The sequence below is a fragment of the Anarhichas minor genome, unplaced genomic scaffold (genome assembly GCF_050575085.1).
Source record: "Anarhichas minor isolate MPS153535 unplaced genomic scaffold, ASM5057508v1 ptg000072l, whole genome shotgun sequence".
Classification (NCBI taxonomy): Eukaryota; Metazoa; Chordata; class Actinopteri; order Perciformes; family Anarhichadidae; genus Anarhichas; species Anarhichas minor.
Genome location: NW_027466518.1, coordinates 427,351 through 445,000, shown reverse-complemented (window position 1 = coordinate 445,000; position 17,650 = coordinate 427,351). Strand labels below are relative to the sequence as shown.

The 17,650-nt window shown below is 41.3% G+C and overlaps 2 protein-coding genes and 1 long non-coding RNA gene across 14 annotated transcripts in view; 2 read left to right on the top strand and 1 right to left on the bottom strand.

Moving 5' to 3' along the window:
* The window catches only part of LOC142935182 (mitogen-activated protein kinase kinase kinase kinase 3-like), a 48,268-nt gene extending 46,059 nt beyond the window's left edge, over nt 1-2,209 (top strand). For all 12 annotated transcript variants that reach the window (XM_076079375.1, XM_076079373.1, XM_076079374.1 and 9 more), the window contains one exon: nt 1-2,209. This exon is cut by the window's left edge and continues 1,833 nt beyond it. The gene's annotated coding sequence lies outside the window, so the exon portion shown is untranslated.
* Nucleotides 2,210-4,001: 1,792 nt separating this feature from the next.
* Nucleotides 4,002-17,491, bottom strand: arhgef33 (Rho guanine nucleotide exchange factor (GEF) 33). The gene is made up of 17 exons (XM_076079406.1): nt 17,440-17,491; nt 14,990-15,033; nt 13,052-13,216; nt 11,237-11,357; nt 10,899-10,985; nt 10,697-10,816; nt 9,818-9,944; nt 9,020-9,152; nt 7,284-7,391; nt 6,950-7,042; nt 6,690-6,838; nt 6,504-6,593; nt 6,259-6,431; nt 5,177-5,634; nt 4,501-4,725; nt 4,223-4,365; nt 4,002-4,131 (listed from the first exon to the last, which is right to left on the bottom strand). Exons 1-17 carry the CDS (start codon nt 17,489-17,491, stop codon nt 4,002-4,004), a joined length of 2,418 nt encoding a protein of 805 aa, XP_075935521.1.
* LOC142935201 (uncharacterized) lies at nt 5,007-8,868 on the top strand. The gene is made up of 3 exons (XR_012947797.1): nt 5,007-7,111; nt 7,290-7,361; nt 8,286-8,868. It is a non-coding gene; the product is annotated as an uncharacterized LOC142935201 (long non-coding RNA).
* Nucleotides 17,492-17,650: the final 159 nt, after the last annotated feature.

The following is a 17,650-nucleotide window of genomic DNA, read 5'->3' as shown; positions in this document are numbered from 1 at the left end:
ATTTCTTTCTCTTGTTCTGAAGTCATGAACTGGAGAGTAGAATCTACTTCTGTCAGACTGGGAGCACCAGAGTATGTTTCCTCACTGTCCTCTCAGGGCTTCCGTACTTCATAACATTAAACTGAACTTCTGTGTGTTTCTCAGAGGGGAAGTTTGCACATTATATAAAAATAAAACGAGCTGTTCTCTTTAAAAGATTCCATAAAATAATGTCCTAACCCCTCTCATGTGGCACCACAAAGAGAATAAAACACGGCTTATAATGAAACACATTTAAAGTGACATAAAGAGCCGACTCCCTCCAGCGAGCTTCTCTAAACTAAATGGATGTTACCAGAGAAAACAAATGTTTTATCCTTTTAGTCATAATTTGGAGACGTTTTTTAACCCTTCATTGCTGTGACTGTGTATAAGAGATCACTACATGTAACACACTACCAGTCTGTACAAGCTGTGACGCGATGAGGTGACGTGAACGCTAGTTTAGCTGAACGTCTCCGAGGCGACGTCACTAAAACCTGAACTCTCTCAGAGCTGAAGGTCCACGTTGTCGAGTAGAACGCTTCCAGGAAGTCCGTTATTTATTAATTCTTCATGCTCTCCATAAAGAAACGATCATCTTATAACTAATTAGAACAATTGTCCTTTTACAGAAGTCAATGAGCTGCTCCTCACAGGCAGCATCAAGTCAATACGTGACATTAAACATCATCATTATGATCACAGTCGCAGTAAAGTTAACGAGCTAATCTGAGCTTCACTGAAGATTTAAAGCTTAAACATCTCATTGACTCAAAGAGGAACTGCAGCGAATACTTCAGATGTTCTACTGAGGTGCTTTAAGAGCCACATGTCGCCATGTTGGACAGTTTAACAAGAGAATGTAGCATCTCTCTGGTTGTTGGTGTCTCTGTTTCTCGTTCCTCCGTCAGCGACACTAACGCTCCCTAAACACTACGTCACTGTTTTCATGGGTTTGAACGGATCCTCTGGATGTAGATTATTTGTGTATTTGTTTTAGCGCCTGTGCACATGTGACAGAAGTGTTGCTTTGCAGCTGGAAAACAAATGTTTTATGAGTTCTTCAGGACAGCAGAGACGGCACACTTAATATAAAGCGGATATTAAGAAATCAGCCATAAAAGAGATGAATTCTACGCCAACGTCCAGTAACACAAATGTTAGCTTCAGAGCTGCAGCCAAGCTTTTATTCACACAATCGGGTTATTCAACAATAATGTTCTCGTTCTGATTCATGCATCCGGTGTCAACAGAAGAACACTTCACCGTCAGTCGTTCAGCCAAATTAATCACATTTCATATTCAGGCTCACGTGACTTTGTTGATTCCTTTATTCGTTAAATGTCTCACACGTTCCTCTACAGAAGGGATCGTTCATGTTAAAGAACGTATGTTTTACGTATGTTTTTATGCCAAAATCTGTTGTTATTGAACATTCTACGGCTTATAAAACTCTTAAGGACTCTTGTTAAAATGTCTTTGTCCTCAGTAGACGTATGTAAACGATCAGAAGTTAATAAATCAACAAGTTACTAAAACACGAGAAGACAAAGAGAACGAGAGATTAGATCGTATCTCACGGCCAGGATAGTCTCCTCCTGTATCATAGCTGCACATTTAACATCATATAATGAAGTTTAAAACAGACGATACAAACGATTCCTAAAACCTCACTCCGGTTTTATTTCTTTTCTTTTCTCCGTTTGATTCATACCTTTTATTTTTGGGGTTTCTTTGGGACTGAATGACGCTTCCATGGACACAAGTGTGAACCTATAATCCTCTCTGGTGCCAACACGGCCTTCCATTGTGCTGCAATGTTAAAACAGTGTGTTCAGAAGCTCTAACGGGTCGAATCACGTGTGGGATAAAGTCCAGAGGGATTCTCTTTAAGACGACGTGGACGCCAGAGATGTGAATGTGCTGAACGTCACAGAGAAGAACCCTGAACTGTCTTAAAGACGACTTCTTCCTCCCGATGTACAAACTCTCTTCTCTGTTCTGTCGCTGTGACGTCACCTTTTTGTCTTTTTTGTTGTCATGATGCGATGCACACGTTATGAAATGTACATAGTGTAAAATAAAAAATGGGTTTGTTTTACATACTGTATAATTGCCTATATTTTGTTTCAGAAGTGTAACAGATTTATGAGATGACAGGTTAACACATTAAAAAGAAGGAACTCCACCGTCTGCTGTTCGCCGGTTATTTCACTGAAAAGCTTCTTTGTTGTTTGTTTCTTTAAGAGCTCGACCAGCTGGTTTTATTTAGATGTGACGTCATCGATAGAAAGGGTTGATTCCAAAGAAAGAAGATAATATTGATATTGTTTGTTAATATTGTCCAGTTTCAGAGCTGCATTTCCAGGTTAACCGTCACCAGCTAGAGGTTGGAAAGGCTTCTGTGAGGTTCAGGCTTCATATTTACATTTTAAACTCCTCACAATAATATATATATGATTATTAACTGGAGCATAGTTGATCCTTTGTTATAATAAGTTACATATCTGCTGTGTATTAAAATTATTTTCCAATCATTCCCAACTTTTTGTCATATGATCCCTTAAAATGAAAGGTCCACTGTAGCATGGAGGGGATTTATTGGCAACCAGTGAACAGGAAGTGACCATATCTGGACTGAGGAGGAGTGACGTAGAGACGCCGTATACGTCTCTGGTAGAGACCTGTCAATCACCGTGTAGCCCCGCCCTAAAGCATCCCCTGCTTTATGGTCTGTTTGACTCTAAATGGACCATAATGTACTAAATGAACATCATGCTGTATTGAAGAAGACTTGAAACTAGAGATTGAGACCATAAACTCATGTTTACAATGTTTACTGAGGTAATAAATCAAGAGAGAAGTAGAGTCATTTTCTCATAGACTTCTATACAACCAGAGGAGTCGCCCCCTGGTGGACACTAGAGAGAATGCAGCTTTAACACATGAAGCATTGGCTTCACTCTTCAGAATCGGACGTTGTCGTCTGGCTTCGACCCTCGTGAGCAGCTTTTCTTTCCATCTCAGGATTGTTTAATAAGTGACAAAGCATTCAGGAATTCAAAAGAAAAAGCTTAACTTTCAGCGTTGACCTTTATTGAATCTTCTTGATTGTCACGTTTATCTCAATGCATAGAAATATTTGTCACAAAGAAAAACATTAAATGTTTCAACAAATTGCTCAAACATACAAACATTCAACTGATAACAGTTGAGTGTTGGTTCTCCTGAGTATATGCACAATATAATCATTTCTGGTTATGGCTTAAGACATTTAGCAGGAAGTAGAACGGCAGTGAAAGACATAAAAAAATAAACACGCTCGTGTTCAGAGAACTGTTTCCCAAGAAGAAGAAACCACCTTTTAATATTACACTTTAACCAATTCAAAAGATAGATAGATTTGAAAGTTGGGTACCAAACAAACCTGACAAAATAGTGTAACAAGTTAAAGAAAGTAGTTATAAACAGTATAAACTGGAGGTAGAGCTATTTACAGTAAATAAAGTTAAACTACACAAACGACACGGCACGTATTATATTTGTAACTATGTGGTTAGCTAACCGCTAACGGCTAACTGAACTACTAGTACACACTGCTGCTAGAAAATGAGTGGAAAAATGAGTGGAAACTTTGCTTAGCTTAGGTGTATACCTGTACAGCATCATTTATAGAGTAGTAAATGTAAGACAGCCTCATGTTGTGTTTATATATTAGTGTTAGCTGTGCCTGTGTGATATATTGGTGTTCATACAGCTGTGCCTGTGTGATATATTGGTGTTCATACAGCTGTGCCTGTGTGATATCGGGGTATTCATACAGCTGTTTCTGTGTGATATATCGGTGTTCATACAGCTGTTTCTGTGTGATATATTGGTGTTCATACAGCTGTTTCTGTGTGATATATTGGTGTTCATACAGCTGTGCCTGTGTGATATCGGGGTGTTCATACAGCTGTGCCTGTGTGATATATTGGTGTTCATACAGCTGTGCCACGGTTTATCTCCAGATGGGCCAGTTTGGGATTTCTCCCCGGTGTCTCATGTTCACCGTTGTTTTGTTTTTCTGGTGTCTTCTCACCTCCTTTCTCTCTCTTCTCGTCACTGCTCCTGTTGGGAAGAAAAAGCAGGAGGTGAGAGTTTGATTCTTCCATGTCCTTCCGCCTATCATGTCATTCATGTGCATATTTCCAGTCCTTACTTCTTCTTGAAGAGTTTCTTGAAGGAGCTCCTGAAGCCTCCTTTGTCCTGCTTCCGACTCCTCTCGCTGAAGGGGGTGTGGTTAGTCTCCTCTGCCCCGCCCCTCCACTTTGACTCCTCCCCCCATGATTGGAAACCCGAGTCCTGGTGGGGTCAAACACAATATTATCAACTACGGTTTGATCACATTTGGTACCATCTACGGTGTGTCTGTATTGACACTGAACGTCGGTACAGACAGTTTGAAGGTAAAGATATATTGATCTGTTGACAACCCACAATGCTGAGCAGCCCATGAAGATCATCGTCCTGTTTGTCGATGTCCACCCGGTTCCCCAGGGGGTTGTGGACCTTACGGGACGGGGTGGGACACCCTTTGCTGCCTTTACTGCCCTGGCGCTCCAGCTTGGCGTGGCTGCCCAGTCCCAACCTCTGGAGGTGGTCTGATAGTGGACCACCCTCCAGACCGCTCGCTGTGTTGTCCATCTGCAGGCCGTTCAGTGACTACACAGCAGAGAATATATTATATATACAATAATATATTGTTTATTTAAACACATGTAAAAATTATTTCAACTATATACCATATAGGTTTCTTCTGCTTGTCTCCATTTACGAGAACCATTTTAGGTTCTGCAACCCTTTCAGAGGCTTATACCTAGAACCCAACATAAAGGGTTAGACCTAGAACCATCGGTGAAGGGTTCCATCCAGAACCCCCATATCAGAGCTTCTACACAACTCTTCTGTGGTGTAATGGTTTCACCCAGAACCTTTCCACCTTCTAATGCTGTGGTTGCGGGAGTTTGATCGCAGGATAATTTGTGTTTATTCGCGTCATTTGCGATTCATAACATCATCAAGTTGTATTCACTGTATCTAGCAAGCCACATGTCGATTGGTTTACTACAGCTGTAGGAACCCAAAATAAGTTTATAAGAGTGAACAGGCTCACCTTGCTCTTACGCTGGCTGGCCTGAAGGGGGCGATGCTGATTGCGGCGCATCATCACAGCTTCATCCGGAGATATGCATCCTCTGTTGGGCAGCTTGTAACCGTTCCCGTGGCTTCCACCGTTGCCAAAGACATCGCGCGCTGTCGACACGTTCACTGCCGTCGCGTGATGGGACACCGAGGGCGCTTTAGGGCACTTCACAAAGGCAATGTCGATGGAGGAATCTGAAGAGGCGGAGGAGCAGCGGTCGAACATGGGGACATCGTGAGGGGAGCCTCTGTCCTCTTCGTAGAGGCTCTCCATCCCTGGAGGGTCTGGAGGGAGAAGGAACTCTCCGAGGGCGTCGGCCAGAGCGGAGCCCGGTTGAACCTGACGGACGTCTGCCGGTCTGGAGGGCAGATGATGCTGGCACGACATGGCCATCTCAGACGCCTCACTCTCTGGGATACTGCCAAGACCTGAAAGCCAAAGGTTGGTTGACTGGTTGACCGATGGGGCAAGTGCCCCAAAAGCATTTAAGTGACATGGGTTGTATGTCTGTTTCTGCCGAATCCCTACATGGGATACACAAAGTGACATTATTAAAGATTATTGCAAACTAAGACTAAAAGGCTCACAGATATGACATGGGACAGATACCTGGGTGTCTTGTTGACCCAAGAGGCCGGTGCCTTGAACTTAAGGGTCTTATTTCAAGAGGGGTTCGACTTTGGCAAAAGATATTTAAACTCTATCCTATCCCACTTCTTCTTCTCAAAAGGGTTCAGTGTGCTTCATAAGAAGTCCTTTATATGCAGTGTTTTCTGAACATCTCAAAAAGAGAGCTTGCCTCCTTTCTCAACTTCAGACACCTGCAAATTGCTCACGCACACTGGGTGTGCTGGTTGGATTGGGAGCTTCAGAAAGTTTGTTTTCAAATGCCATTCGACAATCTGACAAGCACTTTAATTTCAAGCATACTGACGCCTCCCAAGATCCACCTCATAAAACTCCCAGCATTCCTCTTGATGTCCAAAAGTGCATAGTCTAATCAAACATAAACCACAGAAAGGGTTTAATCAGAAGCTTCCGTGACCACAGACCTGTTGGTTTGTGGTTTCGTGAGTCCAGGTCTGGGCTGAAGAACGGGAGCTGGGAGGGCCACTCTGACTCGTAACAATGAGTTCCGGGCTCCTGGTCCCAATCCTGGAAACGACGGGACTGGATCTGCTCCAGGAGACGCTGCTTGCTCCGCTTCACCTGGTTGGCATGTTCTCTGTGAGGGATGGACAATTCATATAAGAGGGTTCATCAACAAATAGGAAGTTAAGAATGCTAAGATACTCACAACATGGCACTGTTGCATGGGTACGGTGAGCCAATGTTGTTCGCTTGAATCCCGCTTTCCACTGTCTTTAACAGCTGCGTCATGGTAGACCTGCAGCGCACATGAACACCTTATGTTGTCAGGTACAAACAGTGAGAATAAGCGATGCATGTGATGTTATCTTTCTGTAGAGTGGTAAATCCTGACCTCTTCACCTCCTTGCGGTTGTGCAGCAGAAGCTCCTGGTTGTGCTGGAGGAGGTGGTGGTACTGAGCCATGAAGGACCTGAACTGCTGGATGCAAACCAGCAGCAGGTAGTAGTCCGGGTGCTCTGCATTGGTCTGCCTCAGCAGCTCCTGCACACACACACACACACACAGATATATACTTATTATGTGCACACATGTTTGAACTACACGCATTGCTACATGTATGAAATGCGCTACACAAAGTCGTAGTTGTCTAACCTGAAGCAGCAGCAGGTACTCGGGGATCCTCTGAACCGGCTGAAGGAGCAGAGTGTGGAGGGAGGGTCTGGATTCGTCGCCCATTATTTCACTCTGCAGCCAATCGGAGCAGCAATGGTCGACCAATCAGGATGGAAGGACAAAAACCATTTAGCACAGCAGGTATAAGAAACACAGCGGCTACTAGCTAGTTATAAGCTAGCTGTCTAGGAATTTCTCTGATAATAATAAATGTCCTTCTTCTGTATCCTTTCATCCCTTTATCACATCCTGTCCTGTTACATTATCTAATGCTGTGCACTGTTACATCACTTCCTGTCTCTTTTTGTGTTACCTCCAGGAATGCAGAAGGTTTCATGGAGCTGGAGTTGAGCATGGAGACGACTGACAGACAGTCCGGAAGCTCCTTCAGGTAGGAAACGTAAAAGTCCAAGAAATCACTCTGTGGGGAGAGAAAGAGAGAGAAAGAGAAGTTGTATTTTGTATTCGCATGCACATTTTCCACTCCCTGTGCTGCCTTCACTGTCCGTCTGTTGTGGCTGAGCAGACGTTGTAGCTCATGAGCCGTGTGTGGATAGAACCTAAACAGGCTTAATGTGAGTTTACAGCCTTTATTCAGGTTATCATTTACATTCTGCTCATTTACAGCAAATCACTGATTTATTTTCATGATATAACCTTCTTTATATCACCTTCTTTAATTCAAATTTAAATATAAATATATAAAACAAACTACACAAACAAAATACCTTAACAATAATTAGAATTATCTTGTAATTAGAAGATTCCTTTCTTTCTGTTTCTTTCCTCCCTCAAGCTCTCTGCTCTCAGTGAGCGGGGACCCACAATGCATTGTGAACCTGCCTTTATTTTTAAATAGGTGTTCCTACCAATTACCTCATTTCCTCCCAATCACTCAGAGCCAATTAGCGACACATTGTTCTTTAATAGACTCGTTAGCTTCAGTGTATTCTTGTTGTTTTTAGCTTGCAGCTCAACTTTACAATCTATTAATATTACAAAACACTTTTTTAGGAGTTTAAATCGATGTTTTTTTACTACTTTTAATCCCGGAACATTTTGTTTTTCACACTACGGACATTATTGTTGCAAATTGAATTCTTAATTTTGCCCACATGCAGGTTTTTAGATAATTATAACTAAAGATCATAACATCATAATCACCATTCAGTGCCTATATAATGCCAGTGGGGGTCAAGTCTTTAAGAGAGTTGTGATTGTTGTCAGTAAAGCACTAGTAACTATTTTTGCCATCAGTAGTGTTGTAGAGCGATAACAAGAATCTCCGTTGTCTCGGTCCTTCCTCTGTTTCCAGCTCCCCACATGGCTCCGCTGGAATTTGACATTTCATTTGAGGTCCGTCATGGCTGCCAACACGATTCAGATTCATTATCAACGGCCGGTCACAAGACGCGACCTCTTCACCCCTCCTCATTAACAGCACCGTGAGCCGTAAATGTCAAGATCTCGATTTACAAGCGAGTTAAACTGGAGGTCCACATCTTTAATGTTATATGGTTGTTAAAATATCCGCAAAGAAATGTCGGATAATTCTGAAGATTTTCATGTTTGATTCTCAACAAAGAGCGGATTGAACTCTGTGGCTTTTTGGTTTGTGGTGTTGTTGTATTGAATTGCATTAAACCAAAAGATTCCTTCGTACATTTTGTCCACAGTCGTCAAAATATTACAACGAGCAGACGGCTGAAATGAACTGTTAATGCAGTAACCCGACCTCTCCTCTTTGGTCGTATGAATTAACCCCTTGCTATAAAAAAGGGAAACATGCAGCTCAACACTCACTTCCTGGAGGTGACACAGGTGTCAAGAGAGGTATTTAGTTTACTGGTGGCGTATAGCTACATATCTACATTTCTTCATATCTACATATCTTCATATCTTCATATCTTCATATCTACATATCTTCATATCTACATATGTAGATGTGAAGATATGTAGATATGTAGATTTGTAGATATCTACATATCTTCATATGTAGATATGTAGATATACCGACACTGGGGCGGTGTGCACAGTATTGTAGTTCACCTCTTTGCTGGTGAGCCTCATGAACACATCTCCCATGATGCCTTGCCACTGGCTCTTGAGCACTCGTTCCTGGAGAGTGTGGAGGAGCTCCAGGTGCTGCTGGATCAGAAACCTCAGAGCGCTGGGAAACGGACTGAAGACAGCGAGAAGAGGAGAAGGTGGAGAATACTTTCTCTGTTCTATAAACATTCACAGAAGTAAGGAAGGAAGTAAGGAAGGAAGCATTTTCAGCTTCCAGAACCTGCAAACATCCTTTCTGGTTGTACCTTCATGTAGTATACTAAACATGATTACACCATCTTATGTGACGGACATCTGGCAGCAAGTTAAAACAAATGGTTCGTTTAAAATGAACCATTTGACCCACTTCAGCACATCTGCACCTTCTTCGTTGGTGCTTGCGGTCATTGGGACCACGTGTGCTGAAGCTGAAGCTGTGATTACATTAGTGAGCTGTGTGGAGAGTGTCCTCTCAGTCTCTCTGGTGTTTACAACCGGCTGTTATTTGATTAGTTGATTTGCTGTTGTCTCCTCACTGTAAGCTCTGAAATTAGATCAGCAGCCTCTCCTGCAGTAAATGGATGTTGGTGACAAAGATGGAAACGATGTGATATTTATTGGGTTTATGGCTCATAACTTATCGGATAGATGTTTTCTACACATTCTGCTTTTCTTAAAGTAGTGAGTGCACCTTCTTAAATGTACATATTGTTTTTGAAAGACCTGTCCACAGAGTAAAGCTATTAAATTACCTAATTATCTATTGTCGGTTCATTTGTCTGTTTTTGTCAAACTTACCGTTTTTCTTTGGAGCTCAGAGCTTCGGACCCGTTGAAGGAGATGTTGGCCTTCAGTAACAGAGACAGGTGGGACACGTAAACTCTCTCCGACTCCAGCAGCTCCAGAGCCACTCGCTGTCTCTTATCTGCACACACACACACACACACACACACACACACACACAGAAGCACAGATATACCAGTTTAAACTGGTGATGACGCTCACTGTACTGGGACATCGCGTGGCATCAAAGACCAGCCAACAGCAGATGGCGAGTTCAGTTTTACCTCCAGATGTTAGACTTCAAACAGATGAAGAGATGGTTTTTGGGGGTTTTGATATTTGGGCTTTCGGACTATTTCATCTGTGTTCACTAAAACTATATTTCTGCTTTAAACTTATGTTCAAATATGAAGGAAAAGTTTGACAGTTTGGGAAATAATCAAATTCTTTCATATCCGTCCGTTCAATTTGAAGCCGGAGCTGGGGCGAAAGTTAGCTTAGCTTAGCATAGAGACTGGAAACGGGGGGAAACAGCTAGCCTGGCTCACCAGGCTCACCACCTCCTGAAACTCCTGGGAAAACTTTTTAAACTAAACCGTTGATCTAAAATGAGGAACAGATTCAGCATTATTGACATAAGTATTAGTGACACAAGAGGAAAAGTTTCCAAATGAGCCAATCAGGTGCAACCAGGAAGTGTTTACGAGGGTGACAGTTAGCTACGCAAACAATCCTGTATTTATACACCTCTGGTATCCCTCCAACGCTTGAAATAAAGACGGTGTTTTGGTTTCTTGTTTCAGGGAAGGAGCGCTCCTGTCAATCATCTATCCTAACACCGTCAATCTAGCTTCCAGTTTTATCATTAGTTGCATGAACACGTGTATTTCTCACTGTTCTCAGTCTGGCTGTTAGGCGTCTCTGTGTCGTCTCTGCTGGTCTTCCTCTCTCCCCATGCTGGAGATTTGGACCGACAACCTCTCTGCTGCTGAGCCTCCTGCTCAGAGACGGAGGCTGTAACAAAAACACACAAACAAGTGAATAAACTGAGCTTCTTCTTCTTCTTTGGTGGGTGGATGTGATGTGACAGACTCACTGTGTGTGGACGTGGTGCTCCTCTGAGGCGAGCTGCCATGTGGCAGACTGGAGAAGAAGTGTTGAATAACACTGAGGTCTGACTGGCCGGGCAGGCAGATGTGTTCCTCTCCTGATGCTGACAGCACATCTGCCCTGGAGCTCTTTCTGCTTTTGGACCAATCAAAAGACAAATAAAACATATTTTTGCAAAAAGCTTTATGTTTAAGGAGATCAAAAACAGCTCTGGATGCAAACCTCTCGATATGAATAACAAAAAACAGCAGTGCAATAGGGAACCATAATATGATTATAATGTTTTGTGTGTTTATAGTATATTACGTATGTTTCAGTCCTACCTGTGTGGGACAGAGATGATGTCTTTGTTGTTTTCTGATGGTAACAGTTCCATCCTCTTCTGCACCTCCTTCTGTCTGCTGGAGACGTCCTTTATGTGGATCAACGCCACGTTCAGCTCCTCCTGCACGCAGATTAAACCAAATACAACCACAACACAGGCCTTTCTTTTACTCTTTGAAATTAAGCCGTCAGCAACTAAACCAACAGTTAGGTTTAGACAACAACACCAACAGTTAGGTTTAGGCAACAACACCAACAGTTAGGTTTAGGCAACTAAACCAACAGGTAGGTTTAGTCAACAAAACCAACAGTTAGGTTGAGACAACTAAACCAACAGTTAGGTTGAGACAACTAAACCAACAGTTAGGTTTAGTCAACAACACCAACAGTTAGGTTTAGACAACAACACCAACAGTTAGGTTGAGACAACTAAACCAACAGTTAGGTTTAGACAACAAGACCAACAGTTAGGTTTAGACAACTAAACCAACAGTTAGGTTTAGACAACAACACCAACAGTTAGGTTTAGGCAACTAAACCAACAGTTAGGTTTAGGCAACTAAACTAACAGTTAGGTTTAGACAACAAAACCAGCAGTTAGGTTTAGGCAACAACACCAACAGTTAGGTTTAGGCAACAAGACCAACAATTAGGTTTAGGCAACTAAACCAACAGTTAGGTTTAGTCAACAACACCAACAGTTAGGTTTAGACAACAACACCAACAGTTAGGTTGAGACAACTAAACCAACAGTTAGGTTTAGACAACAAGACCAACAGTTAGGTTTAGACAACTAAACCAACAGTTAGGTTTAGACAACAACACCAACAGTTAGGTTTAGGCAACTAAACCAACAGTTAGGTTTAGGCAACTAAACTAACAGTTAGGTTTAGACAACAAAACCAGCAGTTAGGTTTAGGCAACAACACCAACAGTTAGGTTTAGGCAACAAGACCAACAATTAGGTTTAGGCAACTAAACCAACAGTTAGGTTTAGTCAACAAAACCAACAGTTAGGTTTAGACAACAAAACCAACAGTTAGGTTTAGGCAACTAAACCAACAGTTAGGTTTAGTCAACAAAACCAACAGTTAGGTTTAGGCAACTAAACCAACAGTTAGGTTTAGTCAACAAAACCAACAGTTAGGTTTAGGCAACTAAACCAACAGTTAGGTTTAGACAACAAGACCAACAGTTAGGTTTAGGCAACTAAACCAACAGTTAGGTTTAGGCAACTAAACCAACAGTTAGGTTTAGTCAACTAAACCAACAGTTAGGTTTAGTCAACAAAACCAACAGTTAGGTTTAGGCAACTAAACCAACAGTTAGGTTTAGTCAACAAAACCAACAGTTAGGTTTAGGCAACTAAACCAACAGTTAGGTTTAGACAACAAGACCAACAGTTAGGTTTAGGCAACTAAACCAACAGTTAGGTTTAGACAACAAGACCAACAGTTAGGTTTAGGCAACTAAACCAACAGTTAGGTTTAGACAACAAGACCAACAGTTAGGTTTAGGCAACTAAACCAACAGTTAGGTTTAGACAACAAAACCAACAGTTAGGTTTAGGCAACTAAACCAACAGTTAGGTTTAGACAACAAAACCAACAGTTTGAAAATTGTCACAAACATTACAACATGGCCGACATAGAAGACGTAAATGTGCTCCTCTCAGTATTTCTGAAGTTAGACGTCTGAAAGACCTTTCTAATAAATGAAATTAGTTTACAGATTCAGTCAGATGTTCTAAATATAAAGCCAGAATAGACTGTGTGTGTGTGTGTGTGTGTGTGTCTGTCTTTCTCTCTCCAGCACCTTGAAAGTGTTGAGTGAGTTCTTGAGGCTCATTATCTTGTCGTCCACGTCAGTCTGATGGTTCCGGAGCTTCTCCTCCAGGCCGCGGTCCCTCTGACGCAGCTCGCACAGCTCCGTCAGGGCAGTGTGGAGCCCCTCGCGCAGCTCAGCCAGCAGGCCCTGCAGCTGCATCACAAGAAGCAGAGAAAGAACATCATGTTTTTGATAAAAAAAGACAAATAAGTTCATGAAGTTTGTGCACTAAAAGAAACACTAGTTCATATTGCTGCGTATAACTTTTAAATTCCCTCATTCTTCTATTAGGTCAGTATTTTTGTGGTTTTTTTTATCAACGTATTTTGGTTTCTAGTCCTGCTTTTTGTTAATAATATATATTATTATATATTATATTATATATTCTAAAAGTAGAGGATTCTTTTGTCCGCCTCCCTTTCTTCTCTGCAGTTTTTCATTCATAGCTGATTGAATCTCCCCCACCCCTCTCTCTCTCTCTCTCTCTCTCTCTCTCTCTCTCTCTCTCTCTATCTCCCTCTCTCTCTCTCTCTGTCTCTGTCTCTCTCTCTCTCTCTCTCTCTCTCTCTATCTCCCTCTCTCTCTCTCTCTCTCTGTCTCTGTCTCTCTCTCTCTCTATCTCTATCTCTCTCTCTCTCTCTATCTCTATCTCTATCTCCCTCTCGCTCTCTCTCTCTCTATCTCTCTCTCTCTCTCTCTCTCTCTCTCCCTGTCTCTCTCCCCCCTCTGTCTCTCTCCCCCCCCCCCCCCCCCCTCTGTCATGTGAAAGGCATCATGCAGCAGCCTGAATGGATCATCTGTCCTGTTTGTCTGCTGCTGTTCTTCCTCTCTGACGCTCTCTGTGGTCTTCATGCTGTCCGTCTTTAAACTCGGGGCTACAGTGTGAGTTCTTCATAAATGTCTTTATTTAATTATATCAGTGCAAGTTTAGTAAATGTTTGTGATTAAGCTCTTTGAAGAAGTGATAAGAAAAATATTTACACGCACAATTAGTTGTAAGTTTATAAGTTCATGAGCACATAATGTGAACTTTAGTGAACTTTGTTTTCTGAAGTTAGTTTTCAATTCATCCACAACTGAACTCACATTAACTCCAGACAGTGGCGGTTGGTCACTAGAGGGCGCTAGGGCGCCGCCCCACCTTGAGCCACAACAAATACAATACAATAAATAGTAATAATAATAATGAACTATACAAATTGTCAATATTTGTGTTCTTGAAATATGGAATCACCCAGTAATATGTGTAAAATATGATATCTGCGGTAAATATATGATTTTCCTGCACGTCCTCTCCGCGTGTGCACGTCTCAGCAGCATGTAGTTATAAATACATAATTATATATATATGTGTGTGTGTGTGTGTGTTTTATATTATAGTGAATATTATTATACGATATACATTATTATATTATACAGAATATTATTGTATGATATATATATTATTATATTATACTGAATTGCCTGTGAGGGTGACAGGCAACAGGCAATTTGTTTCATTTGTTTTATTTGTCTGCTGTCATTTGTTTAAAGTCTTGAAATGTTTGATTCTTGTTTTGAAAAGCGCTTCATAAATAAAGATTATTAATATATTTACTATTATTATTATTATTATTATGTTGAATTCATCATTCCCATCAAATACAATATAAAATTCACAGCTCGTGTGTGAAACATAAACTCTTAATTTAAAAGGCCTAAATGTGAGAAGGTCACACGTCAAATAGTCAAAACGTGAGAGTTTTCTCATGAAACATTTCAAAGTAAATGTGAAATGATTGGTCAGCAGCAGCTTGAGAGCTCAGTGAGTTTAGAAACAGCTCACTCCTCTCTGCTGACAGATGAAGGGAGGAGAGGGAAGTATTATGGTATGTAGAGACAGAAAGGTTTCTTTAGTTGTGTGGAAGAAGAAGAGTTGTTGATTACCTGAGCAATCTCCAGGTTAGCCTCCTCCACATGTTCTTCTTTATCTGAAAGAAGAACAAACTCTTCACTTTGTGTTGATTGATGTCATTGAATGATTACGTCATGTACTCATGAATGGATGACATCAGAGGTGGAAACTTCAACCTCCTGATTCATCCAAAATACTTATTCATCTCAAAACCTTCACAGAATTATACTCAGAGCAGCATTTGCATCTTTTATCTCACTCCCGTAGCGTCAATGCTTCTCACAATTATAAATTATGATTTTTTTCCATAAGTTGCAGTTGCCAGAAACTGTAAAAGCTGTTGTTTTTATTGCTTTCTGCTTCAGTCAAAACCAGCGTATTTCCCCCCAAATCCAACAAATGATAGAATGCAGTGAAACAGCTGATAAACACTTTGATGTGATGGAATATTTTCTTTGCAGTAAATGCATTTATGTGAAACTAACTAACTGTTAACTAGAGATGCACCAATACAACGTTTCCAAACCCCGATATCGATACCTGGGCTCTGATCAGATACCAGCGATCAATCAATAAGCTGCAGAAACGTCAATATTCAACGTATCCCCACCATAAACCTCCTCAATGCCAGGAACATAGACCTTAAACTCAACCAAAAACATTGTGACTGATGAGACACACATTCAATCTGCTCTGGATTGTCTGCTAAACCACCAACATTGCACCAAATTATATTTCAATCCGTCCACAATTCTGACCTAATACTTCACATTCACGGTCTTTAAAGTGATGTCGTGGTTCAGGTTTGTATCACAGCACATTAATAAACCTCTGTGGTGGAGGATGTTTGCCTGCATGTGATTTGTTGGAGGTAAAAAACCTTTGCACCAGGGTTCATGACCAATACGCTCTAATGCCACAGAAGAGAGATTCATCCGAGGCTGCTGGAAGGTTTTGAGTGACTGTTGTTGGTGATTATGATCAGACTGCTGGAGGAAGAAGTGCTGCACAAGGAAACTCCCGTTTATCATGGATCTTTCTTTTAAATGCAGTACAGTTTGGGACAGTTTACTGGCTGTATAAAAGCACAATGCTTGTGTTTGTTGTGTGTTTTGTTGTGGAAATGTCGCAGGTCAACATTGCAGACGGTCATCTGAAATACCTACTTAACATATATTATGGTGCATAATTGACAATGCTTAACATTTCTTCACTGTGACAGAGCAGAAGAAGGAATATACAGCGTTCAACAATGGAGTCTTTCTGTCAACACGTTTCCTCTCACAGCTTGGCTTTGTGCTGTCGGTTGTTAAAGACCAGAAGAAGATGTCAAGATGTCAACATGAAGCTATACTGTCCCAGAGGGACCTCAGACATAAAGACAGAAGAGGCTCATTGATTACCTGTTGGGACTCAAGAGGGTGTGCTTCTGTGATCACTGATAAGAAAACACACGATGTTCCTCACAGTTTCCATTGTAAGTTCATTTAAATTAATTTACCAGTGACATTGCAACTAATAGTGTAACATTAACTAATGCTAAGCACACTGTACATGGAGTCCAGTTACCACGAATGTGTAAAAGGTATGGACGGATTACTGATCAGGCCCAAAGCGTTAGGGGCCCCTCTGGCCTTCACATGTAAAATGTCACTCGAAGAGACGCGTATAAACCAGGAAGAGACTCAAAATGGCCACAAAGAGACACAAAACAACTACGAAGATACACAAAATGACCACAAAGAGACACAAAATGGCTGAAAAGGGACATACAACAACTATAAAGAGACCCAAAATGACCACAAAGAGACACAAAACAACTACAAAGAGACATAAAACGAGTACAAAGAGACCCGCAAAAAACTGCATAGAGACCCAAAAAGGCTACAAAGTGACTCAAAACAACTACAAAGAGACACAAAACGAGTACAAAGAGATGCAAGATGACCACAAAGAACCATGAATATATAAATAAAATATAAATATATAAAGAATAAATAAAATCAAAGAGAGATGTGTAACGACTTCACAGAACAGAAAGGCTTGTGAACAAGCAGGTGATGTATTGTCATTGAATGTATTAAAGGGACAGTTGTGATGTTTTAAGTGTGGTTGTTGGAGGTTCTAGTGTTTTAAAGGAGTAAAGGAGCAAAACGAGTTCTGCTGTGGACGTATTTAGACTCCTAAAAGAATCTATGTCAGTAAAAGTGAACGTTGTATTTAAAATGTTTTCACCTCTTTACCTCGCTGTCAGACAGACCTTTCTGATGACGAACTGATTCTGTTATCTATGATCTCTTCAAACACACCAGACTCCATTGATAAAAACAGTTTAACCTCACAGAACACTGGATCTAAAGCTGCCTTGATCAGTGAGCTTGGTTGGGTCATTGGATCAAACTAACCCTTTAAATCCATTGATTACTGAAGGAAAACATTTTTCTCCAAGTTTGAGTGAAACGTTTTTTGCCACCTGTTTTACCTTCTGACACGTCTTCCATCTTGTCGTCTGTTTCTGTTTTTCCGTTCTCCATGTTTAGGATATCCGGTCCGGTCCAGTAGAGCTCAAAGCTGTCTGGTTCTGACGATCCCTTCAGTCTCTGCTCCTCTCTGACTTCTTCTTCTCCTCTGAACAACCCTCTCCTCTGCTGTGATCCCTCACTTTCTCTCCTTCCGAAGCATGTGAGTCCTAT

What these genes read in the sequence shown, in the direction of transcription:
- arhgef33 (XM_076079406.1), bottom strand. Translation starts at nt 17,491, where the DNA reads ATGGAGAACGGAAAAACAGAAACAGACGACAAGATGGAAGACGTGTCA. An exon ending in AACCTTCTGCATTCCTGGAG is followed by an intron (nt 7,043 to 7,283) that starts GTAACACAAAAA and finishes GATTGGCTGCAG; the next exon opens with AGTGAAATAATGGGCGACGA. An exon ending in AAGAAACTCTTCAAGAAGAA is followed by an intron (nt 4,132 to 4,222) that starts GTAAGGACTGGA and finishes TCTTCCCAACAG; the next exon opens with GAGCAGTGACGAGAAGAGAG.